Genomic DNA, 15,899 nt, shown 5'->3' with positions numbered 1-15,899 from the left:
TGATTCATTCTACTGTTTTTCCTATACTTATGATGGATAATGCATAAACACTTGGGCTTTTTGACTTGTGTCCTTTGTGAAAGGAGGTGGAATGGGAATTTGGCTTTGTGAGAAGTAGGTCTCAAACTTATAACAAATTTTTGCTCTTGGTGCTGAAATAGATAATATGCATACTATTTTTTTTTTTTTTTTGATACCAGGGATTGAACTCAGGGCCACTTGACCCCTGATCCACATACCCAGCCCTATTTTGTATTTTATTTAGAGACAGGGTCTTAATTGCTTAGCGCCTCACTTTTGCGGAGGATGGCTTTGAACTTGCAATCTTCCTGCCTCAGCTTCCCAAGCCGCTGGGATTATAGGCATGTGCCACTGCGCCCAGCCCATGTATACTTTTAAACCAGATGAATAATGAAAGAAATGAATGGAATAGAGTAATTTTCATCCCTAACGAAACATTTTGTATTTTATATAGACTTAAAGTCAGTTTTTACAGGATACTTATGAAGGGGATGGTAGTTAGGTCTTAGACATTTATTCTTTGAATTACAGACATGTGATTATGCTGATAATTCATAAATCAAGATGTGCTATATCCCTTATTTCTAGAGAGAAGAAAACTTTTTTAAAAATTCTCTACCTACTTAGACAAAGTTCTCAGGTATTTGAAAAGCTAATGTTAATATCTGATTTTAGGTTTGATTATCAAACAATCAAATAGAGAGTTGATAATGTTTCTTCAAAATATGGAAGTCATTATGATAAAGCAACCACATATTATAGGTACTTAGTTCTAAAATTAATCACATGCAACATTCTAATCAGCTTTAAAAAGTTAATTTGTAAATATGGGCAAAAGTATTAAAAGACTATTTTGTTATGTCATCTTAACCTTTCTTTCTCAGTGGGTACTCAATAAATATTTATTGAGTGCTCCCCACGATGGCCAGAGACCTGAGAGCATAATCATTACACGTCATATACTTCTAGCAAATGGCTTATTGACTTGTTATGCCTCATTCTTTCTTCAATCTTCTTTTTTATGCTTAAATACAGATGTCACAGTGTAAAAAAAGAAAAGAACATTAGGCCATGGTGACATGATGATAAAGAGTAATCAGTTTTCTTGGGACTGAAATCAGATCTGTTCCCAGGACAATTTGACAAATGTTTGTGAATAAAGTAGTTAAGAAACCCAAAGCTCCATTCTGCTAATCTTGGAGTGTACACATATTGGGCAATTAAGAAACTTTATCTTAGTAGTGATGAGCAAACAGTTAGTGGGTCACATTAATCATTAAGCTTTATTCTATCCTGCCTACCAGGTTGCAAAAATATGGTAACTAGAATTGTTTTCATTCAATCAATCACCTTTTCAGTAGAGTGTGGCAACTCTCTACTAAGTTCACTCTAAAAAACAGCAATTTAGTTAATCATGAGTCCAAAGTTCATAGAAGCCCTATTCTTAATTATGGATAGCTTTATTGATTATAGTTAGCTTTCAAAAGCTTATAAATCTGTGAATAGTGACTAAATCTGTTTTCTAAGAAAATATGTGATTATGTGAGCTAAGTATAAACTGGTTGTCATTCTTTTCTCATGGCATGAATTTCTATGTATAATTCCTATTATGAATTCATTATTAAAGGACAAAACTGTGTATGGAACAAATCTTGCTTTTATGTTTGTTTGATTTTTTTTTTAAAAAGTTTGAGTATCTCTCTCTCTCCCCTCCCCCCCCCTCTTTGGTAACGGGGATTGAACTCAAGGGCACTCAACTACTTAGCTACATCCCCAGCCCTATTTTGTGTTTTTTTTTAGAGACAGGGTCTTACTGAATTGCTTAGCACCTCACTTTTGTTGAGGCTGGCTTTGAACTCATGGTCCTCCTGCCTCAGCCTCCCTAGCCACTGGGATTACAGGTGTGTATCACCATGCTTGGCCAAAAGTTTGAATCTCTTTTCATTTCAATGTTGTTATTTTCATTCTTGTTCTGTATCTTGTATATTTTAGAACAATTTTTATATAACATGTATTTCTATTTCTTTACTCTGTAGTTAATTTTTTCCATGTTTAAATTTCTAGCTTGAATTCTTAAAAGAACATTTTTTATTCAAAATAATGAATGTGAAATGTAAGGGCATGCTTAATTGGCCTCAGTCACATAGTTTAAATTATCCCATTTAAAACATATCTCTTCTGTGAGGTGTGGTGGTGTATGCCTGTAATGTCAGCGATTTGGGAGGCTAAGGCAGGAGGATTCTGAGTCCAATACCAGCTTCAGCAACTAAGTGAGGCTCTAAGCAACTTAGCAAGACCCTGTCTCAATAAACAAACAACAAACAAAGAAAAAAAACCCCAAATAAATAAATTTTAAAAAGGTCTGGGGATGTGGCTTAGTGGTTAAGTGCCCCTAGCTTCAATCCCTGGTGCAAAAACCAAACAAATAAAATAAAAAACAAACAAAAAACCCAAAACATATCTCTTCCAAATTTCAGATTAGAACTGTACTATTTTATTTTTATTATAAAAACCTCTTGAGGACACTAGATATCTATCTGCTCTTTCAGAACCATTTCCAACCATGGCCACCTTTGTGGAGCTCAGCACCAAAGCCAAGATGCCCATTTTGGGTCTGGGCACCTGGAAGTCTCCCCTAGGCAAAGGCAAAGAAGTTGTGAAGGTGGCCTTTGGTGCAGGATATCACCACATAGACTGTGCCTACTCCGATCAGAATGAGAGTGAGGTAGGAGAAGATATCCAGGAGAAGACGGTGAAGCAGGAGGACCTTTTTATTGTGAGCAAGTTGTAGTGCATCTTCTTTGAGAGAAATCTTGTGAAGGAAGCCTGTTGGAAGACCCTCAAGGATCTGAAACTAAACTATCTGGATGTCTATCTTATTTATCGGCCCCAGGGATTTCGGTCTAGGAAGGACTTTTTTCCACAAAGATGATAAAACCAACAACCTCATTGGTAAAATAACAGTCTTGGATGTCTGGGAGGTCATGAAGGAGCTGGAGGATGAGGAGTTAGTGAAAGCACTTGGTGTCTCCAGCTTCAACCACTTCCAAATGAAAAGGATCTTGAAGAAGCCAGGACTCAAATGGAAACCAGTGACTAAATAGGTGGAGTTTCACCCATACCTCACCCAGGAGGAAATGACTCAGTACTGCCACCCCAAGGGAATCACTGTCATAGCCTACAGCCCCTTGGGCTCTCCAGGTAGACCTTGGGCCAAACCAGAAGACCCTTCACTACCGGAGGACCCCAAGATTAAGGAGATTGCTGCAAAACACACACACACAAAAATCCTCTGCTCAGGTTTTGATCTGGTTCCAGATTCCCAGAAATGATCCCCAGGTCTGTGACATCAGAACACATTGTCGAGAACTTTCAGGTCTTTGACTTCAAATGGAGCGATAAGGAGTTGGCAACCATACTCAGCTTCAGCAAAAACTGGAGGGCCTGTTTTCTGGCTGACCAGGCCCGTTTGGCAGAATACCCCTTCAATGCTGAGTACTGAAGCTGAATCTCCTGATGAAACACCTGGCGGATTCTTTCTCTTCACTGAAGTGGAACTCCCTCTCCCTGAGGCCTATTTTAGCCAAGTTTATATGAAGTCATACTGTGCCTGACCTTGTCAGAATCTAGGCAAGGCTTAAAAAAATTTTTTTTATTGGTACATTATAATTGTACATAATGGGATTCATTATGCCCTAATTGTACATGCACGCAACATTAGTTGCTCAGTCTCCTTCCCAGAACCTTCCTTTCCTTCCCCTCCTCCCTCTCCCTAAGGCAAGGTTTTATTTAGATCCATATATTGACCCAGGAGAAGACTTATCACAGGCAAGTGTATGACTCAGATGAGCAAGTGGCTGTTTCTTCCACCTATTTGTCTGAACAAATGTTTGTTAAACAACAGGATCTCTGCTAACATTGAGGATATAAAAATAAAAAAATTAAAAATAATAAAAAGCTACTTATTAAACCATAACTTAAGCAGTTCATCATGTAATCTACTACATATAAAATATATAAAATATAATTTTAAGGAAAATACCAACTAATGTCTAGTATACAGTGTACATTCATATACGACATAATGCCTAATGTACGCTGTTTTCCCGAGTCATTTATTTTTACTTAATTTGTTCTTTTTTCAGTATGCAACACCTACCATTGGCTGTGCATCCATATTCCAGTTCAAAGATGTTCTGCCTCACTTTTTCTGGACAATACAGACTTACTGGGAAATGCTGGGGAATATGTTTGAGCATGTAGGGGGACAAAGGAACTTCCCTCTGGGATTAAGAGATTTTTAAACAGCTTCCACTCAGTCCTTCTTATGGTAGTTACACCTTTATTGTCTAGTCCCAAAGTGCCTCGTCCTGTTAATTCTGAAGATTCTAGAGAGTAAATGGGGTTGGTTTTCAGTTTTCTCATTGCTACATTAGGTTTGCACTTTCTCAGGTTTTCTAAGCCAATGATAATTCATTCACTCTCTAGTTTCCAAATATTTAAGTTTCCCGGGACAAAATATTTAAAAATGACCTTTGCATAAAAATGCATTTTGGCTCTCTGCTTCCTTGTGTGAAGTTCTGAGCTGCTTTCCTCAGCCATTCCTTTCTGCCATGATGTTCTTCTTTACCTCTGACCCACAGCAATGGAGCTGGCTGTTTGTGGACTGAGACCTCTGAAACCACACACTCCAAGATAAACTTTTACTCCTTTAAAAATGTATTTTGGACACATTCATATTTTTATCTCAATTGTTTCTTATTTTTAAAATAGTTCTGTAAATAAATATTTGGGCATAGGAGTTGCATCTCAAATGCGTACAGGGGCCAGGCAGGTATTCTGGCTCTTCCCAGTGAGTCAGATCTCTGGACTAATCAGAATCAGAAGTAATTAGTTAATAAGTTTGGGAGAATCCCATAGCAATAAAACTGGTGTCCTATTTGGGACACCCCAGGAGGAGAATACTTGCTCTAGGTCAACAGGTAGCTGCAGTAGGGTAGAGAAGCCTGTGTGCTGAGGTGGGGAGAGAGGGCCCGAGAGAATTCCCATCTCTCCACCCTGCTGCTTTCCCATGGTTTGAACTTTGAGGAGACAGTTTCAGAAGTTCCCATGTGTCCCTGATGAGGAACATGGAAAGAAGGTGACAGATACAAGTCAAGGGCATTGCCACGAGGGCCACGAGGCTGAGAGACAACGTAACTCCAAGCAGAGCCTACATGGCAGACTGCCTGGGCCAGGGGCCAGATGGAGTTCATGTTTGACATGCAAAGGATACTTGACTCCTTGGGAGGCTGAGCTAAGAGTTCTGGAGGTGGTGGTGGAGATGGGTTTATTGCTTGGCCCCATGTTGAGAAATAGACCCCAAGGAAAACCATGGATTTCAGCAATGGATATAAGCGGGACACAGGAGATTAGTTGTCTCTGCCTTCCTTAAGATGTCTCCTAAATTGTCTCCTCCTAGAGATGCTATCTTAGGAAGGAGGAGGAGGCAGTGGTAAATCACTGAGTACAGAGAAACAGCCTTGATGGACTTTGAAAATTCCATTTGCCTGAGTGTTTATCTGGAAGGGACATTTCAATTGAAAGAGACTGTATCAAAGCCAAGTAAACTTAATCAGAATTAAACTTTAATTAGAAAATTTAAATGCTCCTCCCACCAGCAGAAAAGTTGGGCTCTTAAGAAAGAGTGAGTTCTATAAACCAACAAATATTAAAATATTTGGGTGTTATTGTACATGTCAAGATATGATTGGGCCCTTTCATTGAAATATTTTAACTAAATTCATTGAGTGCCACATCATTAGGTATTTTAAAAACATTTTACATATTATGTTTGTTGCATTCAGTGATATAGATGTTTGAATATGAAACTAGAGAAATCATGGGAATCTGGACATGCATGCTAATAATTAAAACAGATACAGACAGCTGCAGATTATGTTAGAATACAAGACTATTGTTTGGTATTTACCACAATTTCCAAAATCAACTTGTCTAGGAAAGACAACTCGACTCCCCCAAATATCTCAATGTTTATGCTTTGAATGATCATGTTATAAATGCAAATTCTGAAGCACGACATACAAAAAAAATATTGCTCTAAATGTTATTATTGCCATCACCCAAAGATAAAAAGAGTTGCAAAACATAGCTAAACGTATGTTTTTGTCATAGAGCAGGCATCTGTCTTCCCTTTTATCCCCCCTCCAATAAACATCTAAAAGCTTTGGCTTTAGGTTCGGAGTTGACAGTTGCCATGGTCCTGCCCAAAGCCATTCCTGTCCTTGCATGTGAATGTGCGTGGATGCGTGCATGCGAGCCTGCTCCGGCTGCAGGGTACTTAAGCTTTGGGATACAGAGTAACCATGTCGTATCCCTCCGGGGGCCTCGTGCGGGCTCTTGCGTGAGTTTCACAGTAGAGCTCTCCCTCCACGAAGAAGTAGCCCTTCTGTTTGAGGTTGAGGTTACAGTCTGCGCACACGAAGCACTCAGGATGCCGGTACTTATCCCGTGCCTTCACAACCGCACCACTGTTGGGAGGAACAAGCTCAAGTGAAAAACAGAGTATGTGACACAAAGGGAGAGAACACAGAAGGCAGGTGTTATCTGCTTCACATTCTGGAAATAACAGTTGTCTCCAGTTGTAGATCCGCCCAGGGCGGTGACAGTTATGTGACAGGAAGGTGGGAGACAACCAGACTAAATCATCCCGTGCTTCTCTCTGGGGTTGATGTACGAATATTTTTCATATCATCAAACAAGTAGTTTGCAGACAAAAAACCAACCAACCCAACAACCCATAGGATCCTATACCGAGTTCTTTCCTCTTTGAAAAGAGACCTGATATAGACAAGACAAACTCTGCAAAGATTCTCAGGGAGTGGGTGGATTTGCCTTTACTGTGGTGGAAACAGTTTACTCCAACCTAGTGCAATAATTGCTTTTGGTGACATCATGACTTTTTTTTTTCTTTAAGATTCTCTCTGCTCCCAAGCGTCCTGCTCTACTCTTTCCTGTTTCACATTCCTCCCCTGGTTCCAATCAGGCTCATTCCCCACTGCCCTCTTCCTATGTAGCCTAAATCACTTGACAGATGTTACTGCTTGGGTGCCTGAGCTTATGATAGGGGAACAGAAAAAAGAGGTGAGAGAAGTGGCTACATGAGACACATGTAGCACAGAGATTCTAATAATCTGGTTCACTTGAAAATGCCAGTTAGCAAGCCAGGCTATTTAAACATGAAGTCTGTTGAAATGGAGCCTGACTATTTAGAAAAATCATATGTTAACATTTGTGTAACTTAAGCAAATGGGTAAGATAATGTGTTTTAATTAACAACCTGATGATCCCTATATTTGTTTCTCTCTGTTTACAAAGAAGAGGAAGTATTAAAAGGTTATATATTAAAGAAGGGAGGGCTTTTAAATTGCAATTCTTGGAAATTATATTTAAAAACACATTTGGGCATTTTTTTTTCACAAGAGTTATTTCTGAAAGTACAATTGCTATTGCTGATTCACATTATATGCCAGTTTGGGGGTATAGCTAAGGAATGCTGGTCAAAATGTGCTAAAGTTTGTGGGCATTATATTTCAAGTTGATGGGTAGTGATTTAAGTTTTTCATAGTTGCCTCTTCTACATAAAGTCTTAAAGAAGAAGAAATGGAAAACGGCCACCAAGATTTATAGTGAAATTTTGGGTTAAAAATAAGACGTACACAATGCCACTCCCACATTTGTCACAGAGTGGCATCTTCTGAGCACTGCCAGCACCACCGTGGACTTTGGTAACAGGAGCTCTCACACTTCGAGTTCCAGCAGGACGGTCATCTGAAAAACAAAGTGTTTCCATTTATGGCAAGGAACAGCTGGCTCCAGTTTGCACTTTGCTTCTATTTTAAAGTGTGCACTTTAACCCAAGGAATTCTTAAATTCTATCTGTGCTATCATTTCCAAACAGCAGGACCAGTTGACAGAGAAGAGACTTGGTTCTGAAGTAGGAACTTTCAAAAAAGAGAACCAGTTAATTTTTTTTTTTGTTTGTTTTGTTTTGTTTTTGTTTTTGGAGGGAGCTCTTACAAAATGCTCAAATGAGCAGAGGGCAGCTTTCATTTATTTATTTATTTTTACTGTGGAACACATACATAACATGAACTTTAGCATTTTAATCACTGTTAAGTGTGCAATTCGGTGGCACTAAGTACATTCATAGTGTTGTGCGACCATCCTAAATATCCATTTCTAAAACTTTTTTTAACCATCTACTCTGTATTCATTAAACAATAACTCTCCATTCCTTGTCCCTGGTAGCCTCTATTCTACCTTATGTCACTATGAATTGTTCTATTCTGGCTGTCTCGTATGAGTAGAATCATACAATATTTATCCTTTCATGTCTGGTTTCTTTCACTTAGCATAATGTTTTAAAGGTTCTTCCATGTTCCAGCATGTATCAGAATTTCATTTCTTTTTAAAGCTGAATAATATATTATGTATATGCCACATTTTGTTTATCCAAGTATCAGGCTCTTGCAAATAATGTGAACACTGGTGTGCATGTATCTGCTTGAGTTTCTGTTTTGGGGTATATATCTCCAGCTGCTTCATTGGTTAATTCCATGTTTTTTCTTTTCCTTCCTCCCTCCCTCCCTCCTTCCTTCTTCCTTCTTGCCTTCCTTCTTCCTTCCTTCCTTCCTCTCTCCTCCTCCTCCCTCTCTTTCTCTTTCTCTCCCCCTCCCTCCCTCCCTTTCTCTTTCTCTCTCTTTCTTTCTTTCATACCAGGGATTAAACCCAGGGAACTTAACTACGGAGCCACATCCCCAGCCTTTTTAAAATTTTTTATTTTGAGATAGGCTCTCACTGAATCCCTTAGGTCCTTGCTAAGTTGCTGAGGCTGGCTTTGAATTTGGGATCATCCTGCCTCAGTCTAAGTCACTGGGATTACAGGCATGCACGACTGTTAATTCTACATTTAAGGTTTTGAAGAGCTACCATTCTGTTTTCCACAGTGGCTGCACCATTTTACATTTGTCTCTACAATGCACAAGTACAAAGGTTCTCATAAGCTCCTTATCCTTGCCAACTTTTGTGTGTGTGTGTGTGTGTGTGTGTGTGCGCGCGCGCGCGTGCACTGGGGATTGAACCCAGGCCCAGGGGCATTTAACTACTCAGCCATATCCCCAGGCATTTTTATTTTGAGACAGGGTCTCTCTAAATTGCTGAAGCTGACCTCAAACTTAAAATCCTCCTACCTCAGCTTCCTAAATTGCTGAGATTACAGGTATGTGCCAGCTTCTTTACTAACCATTGTTTCCATTTTTTTTTTGTGTGTGTGTGGTACTGGGGATTGAACCCAGGGCCTTGTGCATGTGAGACAAGTACTTTACCAACTGAGCTTTATCCCCAGCCCTCCATTTAATTAATTAATTAATTTAGCAGTAACCATCTTAATAGGACTCTTGCATTTTTGTGTAACTTTTTAAAGGATAAGTATATATCTTTGGGGGTGGAAAAGCATGGGTAAGACTGTAAGATCAGTAGGCAGCAGCAATGGGCTAAAGGCCCAGCCCTGATATTTACTGGCAGTGTCACCTTGCATAAGCCTGCATTCCTTATGTCTCAGCTTCTTATTGATTAAATAGGGCAAATAATAGCTCCTACCTCCATAAGTTATAGCGAAGATTACATGATAATGTGTGTAAAGTATACTGCACAGAATTCAGAACATTTTAAAGGTTCATTACAATGTTTTATTTATTTATTTTTTTACTTTGATGTTGATGATGCCCTAAATTTGGGAGACTGAGGAATTTTAAGATGTCTACTTAAAAGGATTTTATGATTCATGATCTGGGTTACCCTTGACTACTATGGATAGAATTTGTCTTTGGTGACTTTATATGACTGGTTTCATTTTGTGGCTACTTGGATATGTCCTGAAGACTCTTTTCCTAAACAAGGGACCACCCAAATCCTTCTGAGCAATGATTCATTTGATTACTGACTAAAACCACCTTTTAGGCCTGGCGAGGTGGCACCTGCCTGTAATCCCAGCGTCTTGGGAGGCTGAGGCAGGAGGATTGAGAGTTCAAAGCCAACCTCAGCAAAAGTGAGGTGCTAAGCAACTCAGTGAGACCCTGTCTCTAAATAAAATACAAAATAGGGCTGGGGATGTGGCTCAGTGGTCGAGTGCCCCTGAGTTCAATCCCTGGTACCAAAAACAACAACAAAACCCGCAAACATCTTTTAGACTTGTATCCAGTTATGTTTGCTGTACTCTTCCTGCCCCACCCTTCCAATGGCCTCTATCAATAATGTTTTAGCAGATATTAGTGACTGCTCACCATCATTCACTAATTCCTGGAGCACCTTGAAGGAGCCCGACTGGCGAGGCTGTGTAGGTTCCTCCCGATTGTCATGGAGCATCCGGTACACATCTGACTGGGGGGGTACGGAGGCTGTGGGTTCACTGAAACACAAGTATGGCTGGTGAAGCATCATCAGGAGCAGCAACAGACTTCAATATGCAGTCATCACTATGTGTACAATAACTACTGAACCAAGATTGACTTTCAAGTGAATATTCTAATTAAAAATATAATGTAAATACATTAAAAATGTTGTCTTAAAAATGTCATTGAGCAACAGACCTGGGAATCACATCAGCATTTCCCCATTTGGCAAAACACTTTGGAGGGAAACCAAAAGGTGATTGTTAGGAAATAATATTTTAAGAAACAAGACTTGTGTCTGATATATATATATATATATATATATATATATATATATATATATATATATACACAATTATAGAAGTGAATAAAATTATTTTATTTTCAGAAAAAAGACAACATACACACGATAGTGCAGGAGTGAACCCAGTTTGATTATTCTCAGTCATAAAATTTGTAATGACGCTCAGATTCACTTTTATATTTAACTAAGGGTAAATTGCTTAATTTTGTTTTTAAGGTTAATTTGTTTTGTTAACTTGTGGAAATGACAAAAGTGTCATTTAACTTGTAAGTCAATGAAATTCAATTTGTCATTGTTTAAAACACATAATGTAGAAATCTTCATCTATACATCTGTTAAACTGATTATCCTACCTTTTTAAAATAGCCACATTAAAATTCATTCAGAATTATAGCAGCTTTATTTTAATTTGTTTTCTACAAATATATTATATATATATATATATATATATATATATATATATATAATGAACAATTAAAAATACCACCATACTACTATTTATCAGGTGCTAAAAACTTTATCTCTTTATGTCATTTAACTGCATTATCTAGAAAAGATAGTTATATACACATATTTTAGTTGTCTATATTATATTTTAAAATAATCATACATATTACTTTTTTGCAAAATGACTGAGATATATTATTAACTCAATGAATTTATCATGAAATATCTTAAAGATATTGTTACATAGCATTCTTAAGCATCACAATGATTTATAAAAAGTTATTCTGCAATATTGAAGGATGTAATAAGATTTTATCCCATAATAAATTATTTTAATTGAAAACGTGTGATGGCAAAAGTACTTGAAACGTATTTATAATATATAAGAAAAAAAGTCAAAGTAAAGCTCAATGGGAAAATTAAATATTTACTTTCATAACCTGAGGTATTCACTTATAAAACTCTATGTGAGTCAAATATTTTAAATGAAAAATAGTTACCTCTTCACACACTGCCATTAAAAGAGGTATCATCTCATGAAAGTTCTATGACCCTCCCTCCCCTTCCTAATTTTTGACCCCTCAAAAGACAGACATAGTGTAAATTATAAATCAGTTTGAGAATTACTAAATCAGACATTTGTGAAGAACATTAGAGCTTTCAAAAGACAAATCCATTTGGTTCTTAAACGATTTCATATTATTGCTGTCACATTATTGCCTTAGATAATTCCTCCAATCTTCTTGACCACCAGGAGGAGATATTTGCAATAAATCCTCAGTATTTTTTCTTTAAAGCTTTCCACATAGTTTTCTTTCCATTAAGATACTATTAAAAGATACGACTAAAGTTGACATTGCCCGTGTGTTTAGTTAATATGCTCATGGTTCAAAAAGACTGGCATTACCTCATCGAGGGTGTTTCCCCTAGAGCTGTTGAAACCTGACCCTGAAGTGTTTCCATAATATTGTCATCTGAGTACAACTGCATAGGTGTATTAAACTGAGCATGTACAATCTTCACCCCAGGAAGTTCCATTTCCAAAGGAATGTTAGGGGCCATCTTAGCAGCAACTTTCAAGTCACCTGGGCAAATGGTACTAAGAGTACTGACAGAAGACGGGGTGCTACGTCCACTGCCACCGTCAATACCGGAGGGAGTGCTGCATCCACTGTGTTAAGGACCACGCAACACAGAGACAACACAAGGCACCAGACACAGAGAACAGGACAGATAGGTTGTGAGGAACGGAAGGCAAAAAGTGAGAGGTGAATTACATCCAACTAAAACGCTAGCTAGAATTTGTTTTAAAAAAGGACGATTCATGATTGGAAAAGTTTAATGAAATTCAAAGACGCAGGTGATACCGCATTTATTGGCTCTATTCTTCCAGGCAATTTGTGAGTTAAGCTATGTGCAGAAAGAGTTGTATATAAAGTAAATAGAATAGATGCAGCTCTCCTCCCTTTTAAAAAAATAAGCCAAATAACTTTACACCTCACAACATTATAGACTAGACATTGGCTAGACATTGTTTGACATTTCTGAAGTACACTAATTAAAATTAAAACATTAGTGAATGATCCTCCACATATGGTAGCTGAATATGTAACAGGAAGATCCAAAGATGTAGAATAAATATTCAAAATAAGAAATATCTTTCAGTAATACAGAGGCGCTTCAGTTGAATAGTAATTGGCACCTTGTAGGTTATAAGATAAAGTTGTGTTAAAAATATTTTGTAAATATTTTATTACTTTTGATATTTTCTGTTTTATTCCTTTATTTTAAAACACTGTCCCATAGCTTAATACAGGATCTAGAAATAGCCAATAAATGCTTTTCACCTTGCCATTAATTATTAGAGGACAAATAAGGTAGTCACAGATTATTTAGGTGCTCTCCTTGGACTAAGATATATTTCTATGATACACAGCTATTTCATGTAAAATTTTGGAAGCACGATTATATTTCCAGGCATATTTCTCATTAACTTTTGAGGACAAGTTATAGGGGCTTATTACTAATATATCAGAAAGGCCAGTCATGCAAATTTAAGAACTAGGGATATTTCATATTCCTTACGAAACTGAATAGGAGGTTGGTCACAACATTTTTCTACATGCAATTTTAAGTGCAGCATTAGATGCATTTTAGGAGAAAATAAAATATATTAAGAGATTTAGAAAAGCCCAATCATTTAAGATAAAGCAAAAAAGAAATGTTAGTATTCATGTAAACTTCTCTCATGCCTATCAGTTAGTGTAGCTATAAACTTAAGATGGATAATGGATTTATATGATTCATTTACTGCAAATTCAATATTCTTTCAGGTTTCAAGTATAATCCCGTTTCTGAATATACTCTCTAGGGCTTCAGTCTCATCTAGATAGCAAAACCCAGAAAGATACTGGATAGTGATTTTGTTGCAGCCTGAATAGTTTTAACAACTTATATCACCAAATAGATTAAATTTCTTTTCAGATTGTGTTATCCAATTTTAATTGAACTACATAGCCCAAACCAGGCAGGTAAATGGGTCTTTCTCTTTCAGCTTCTGGCTGTTGAGAACCTGTTTAAAACTCAATTTGCACCTTGGTGAGATCATATCCAGTGGCATTGTTTACCCATTTTGTAGGCTCAACACTACCCTGGATCCTAAAATTAACTTCAGCTGGTAAAAAAGAGAAGTAAAATTTCAGTTGTAGTGAGTTTAGTTAGGATTACATTGATTTGACCTAAGCTTATGAAATGGCACTTTAGGATTTGAAATACTGAGTGAAATCTTGAGAGATTTTGGCTTCAAAATACTGAAAGTGTTCAACAAGCATTTAGAACTATTATGGCCTGGCTATATGTCAGACATTGTGCTGGATGATGGATAAAATATTATCAGATGGAAATTATAGATATGCCTTACTTTGTAATTAGCACTCTTTTATTTATTTGGGTTTTGAGATATTGGCATGGTTGTTTATATAATTTTAGTTAAGCAAGGATTGTGTCTTCTATTTCCTATATTAGTGGTTCATGTCTATTAAAGGAATGGAAAAGGGGCTGGGGATGTGGCTCAAGCGGTAGCGCGCTTGCCTCGCATGCGTGCGGCCCGGGTTCGATCCTCAGCACCACATACCAACAAAGATGTTGTGTCGCCGAGAACTAAAAAATAAATATTAAAAAAAATTCTCTCTCACTCTCCTCTCTCACTCTCTCTTAAAAAAAAAAAAAGGAATGGAAAAAATAGACCCTAAGCCAACCAAAATAACCTTTGTAAATTTCTGGGACAATATTTAAAGATCTCTTAAAATGATGCTTAAAATAAAATAGTTTTCATGGACTCCAGTCACTGTGGCTATTATCATGGTCATCATGACCTTGCTAAAGGAGTAGGTTTGTATCAGTGAGTTTTCCTGAGGTGGAAAGACCACCTTCAAGGTTGAAGACACATTCAATAGCTTCACACTCAGGTCATTGTGACAGAGCGTGAATTTCTCTGGGGTGTGTACAGACTTTTGGGGGCATGCTTCTGGATGTAATTTGTCCAAAAAACACTTGCAGGGATTGTATTTTAACATTTGGATCTATAAAATACATTGCATATATTTTTAGTTATACCTTTGGCTTTAAATTTTACATATTTGCACCTAAAACACGGGTGTTTTAAAATACTTCAATTATGATGGAATAATTAAAAGAACCAGAGCTATTACAAATTTAGCATGTCCAATTTACTTCAGATTAAATAAATTGTTCATTAATAGTGCTGTAATGGCTTTGTTTGTAGCCTCCTAAAATTTCCTCTCTAAAGATTCTTCTTTCAAAGGAAGCAGCAAGTTCAGAAGCTAGAGAAAATAGTGATATGGCACAAGAAGAAAAGAAAGATGAGGAGGCCTCTTATTTTTTTGGAGGGGAGTTACCGAGGATTGAACACAGGGGTCCTTAACTACTGAGCCACATCCCCAGCCCTATTTTGTATTTATTTAGAGACAGGGTCTCACTGAATTGCTTAGTGCCTCACTTTTGCTGAGGCTGGCTTTGAATTCACCATCCTCCTGCCTCAGCCTCCAGAGCTGCTGGGATTACAGGCATGCCGGATCGAGGAGGCATTTTTATAATTTGTTCACTGGCATCTATTTTTAAGCAAATCCTTATTCCTGTACCTCTTCTCCCATCTTCTAAATTTAGCTATATCAAAGGAAACCTTCGAATGATAAATTCACACTGGCTTGTCCTTATTACCATGTGGTGAAACAGGGCATTATTAGTTCTTTCCCCTTAGATTGAAATTCAATTTCCAGAGAAGGTATTTGAAAAGGATCATCTAAAGATGATAGCTTTTTCTGATTGTTTGGATAAAAATTTTGACCTGGCTTATTATTGTTCTAATTTGTACAGTGCTCTCCATGAGGGTATCTAATGCATCTCCCTCCCTCTCAACTTTTACTCTATACTTTTTTTCATGCAAGTAGAAAAGTTCCTTGTCAGAGGGCTTCTCTTCCCTTGCAAGAATGAGAAGATTCTTTACAAGGATCCATAAGAATGCCAGTTTATCTTTATGGAAGGGCTAGGCTTAGTGGGATTTGAAGGTGGAGTGAGAAGCAGATACTCAGGTGGGATGACCAGCACCTGTCAAGCCTGTGGAGGGACCTCAGCTTTCCCTGTGTTCCCTGTCGGCT

The 15,899-nt window shown here is 37.6% G+C and overlaps 1 protein-coding gene and 1 pseudogene across 4 annotated transcripts in view; one reads left to right on the top strand and one right to left on the bottom strand.

The window, feature by feature from the left end:
* The first annotated feature begins 2,497 nt into the window (after window positions 1–2,497).
* Window positions 2,498–3,523, top strand: LOC308635198 (aldo-keto reductase family 1 member B10-like; annotated as a pseudogene). Its single transcript has one exon. The product of its transcript is annotated as an aldo-keto reductase family 1 member B10-like (transcript).
* Window positions 3,524–5,626: 2,103 nt separating this feature from the next.
* Window positions 5,627–15,899, bottom strand: part of PDLIM3 (PDZ and LIM domain 3) — a 29,296-nt gene continuing 19,023 nt past the window's right edge. For 2 of the 3 annotated variants that reach the window (XM_081268898.1, XM_081268899.1), the window contains exons 5-7: window positions 10,365–10,489; window positions 7,740–7,851; window positions 5,627–6,551 (exon numbers count right to left, since the gene is read on the bottom strand). In XM_081268898.1, coding sequence (XP_081125024.1) covers window positions 6,362–6,551; window positions 7,740–7,851; window positions 10,365–10,489 — 427 coding nt within the window. In that variant the 3' untranslated portion in view covers window positions 5,627–6,361. Of the gene's footprint in view, window positions 6,552–7,739; window positions 7,852–10,364; window positions 10,490–12,130; window positions 12,395–15,899 lie in introns of all 3 variants that reach the window. The other variant, XM_081268897.1, reaches the window with a different exon arrangement.

This window comes from Spermophilus citellus (genome assembly GCF_964194105.1).
Source record: "Spermophilus citellus genome assembly, chromosome: 16".
Taxonomy (NCBI): Eukaryota; Metazoa; Chordata; class Mammalia; order Rodentia; family Sciuridae; genus Spermophilus; species Spermophilus citellus.
The sequence above is the reverse complement of the archived record's forward strand: the minus strand, read 5'-3'. Positions and strand labels throughout refer to the sequence as shown.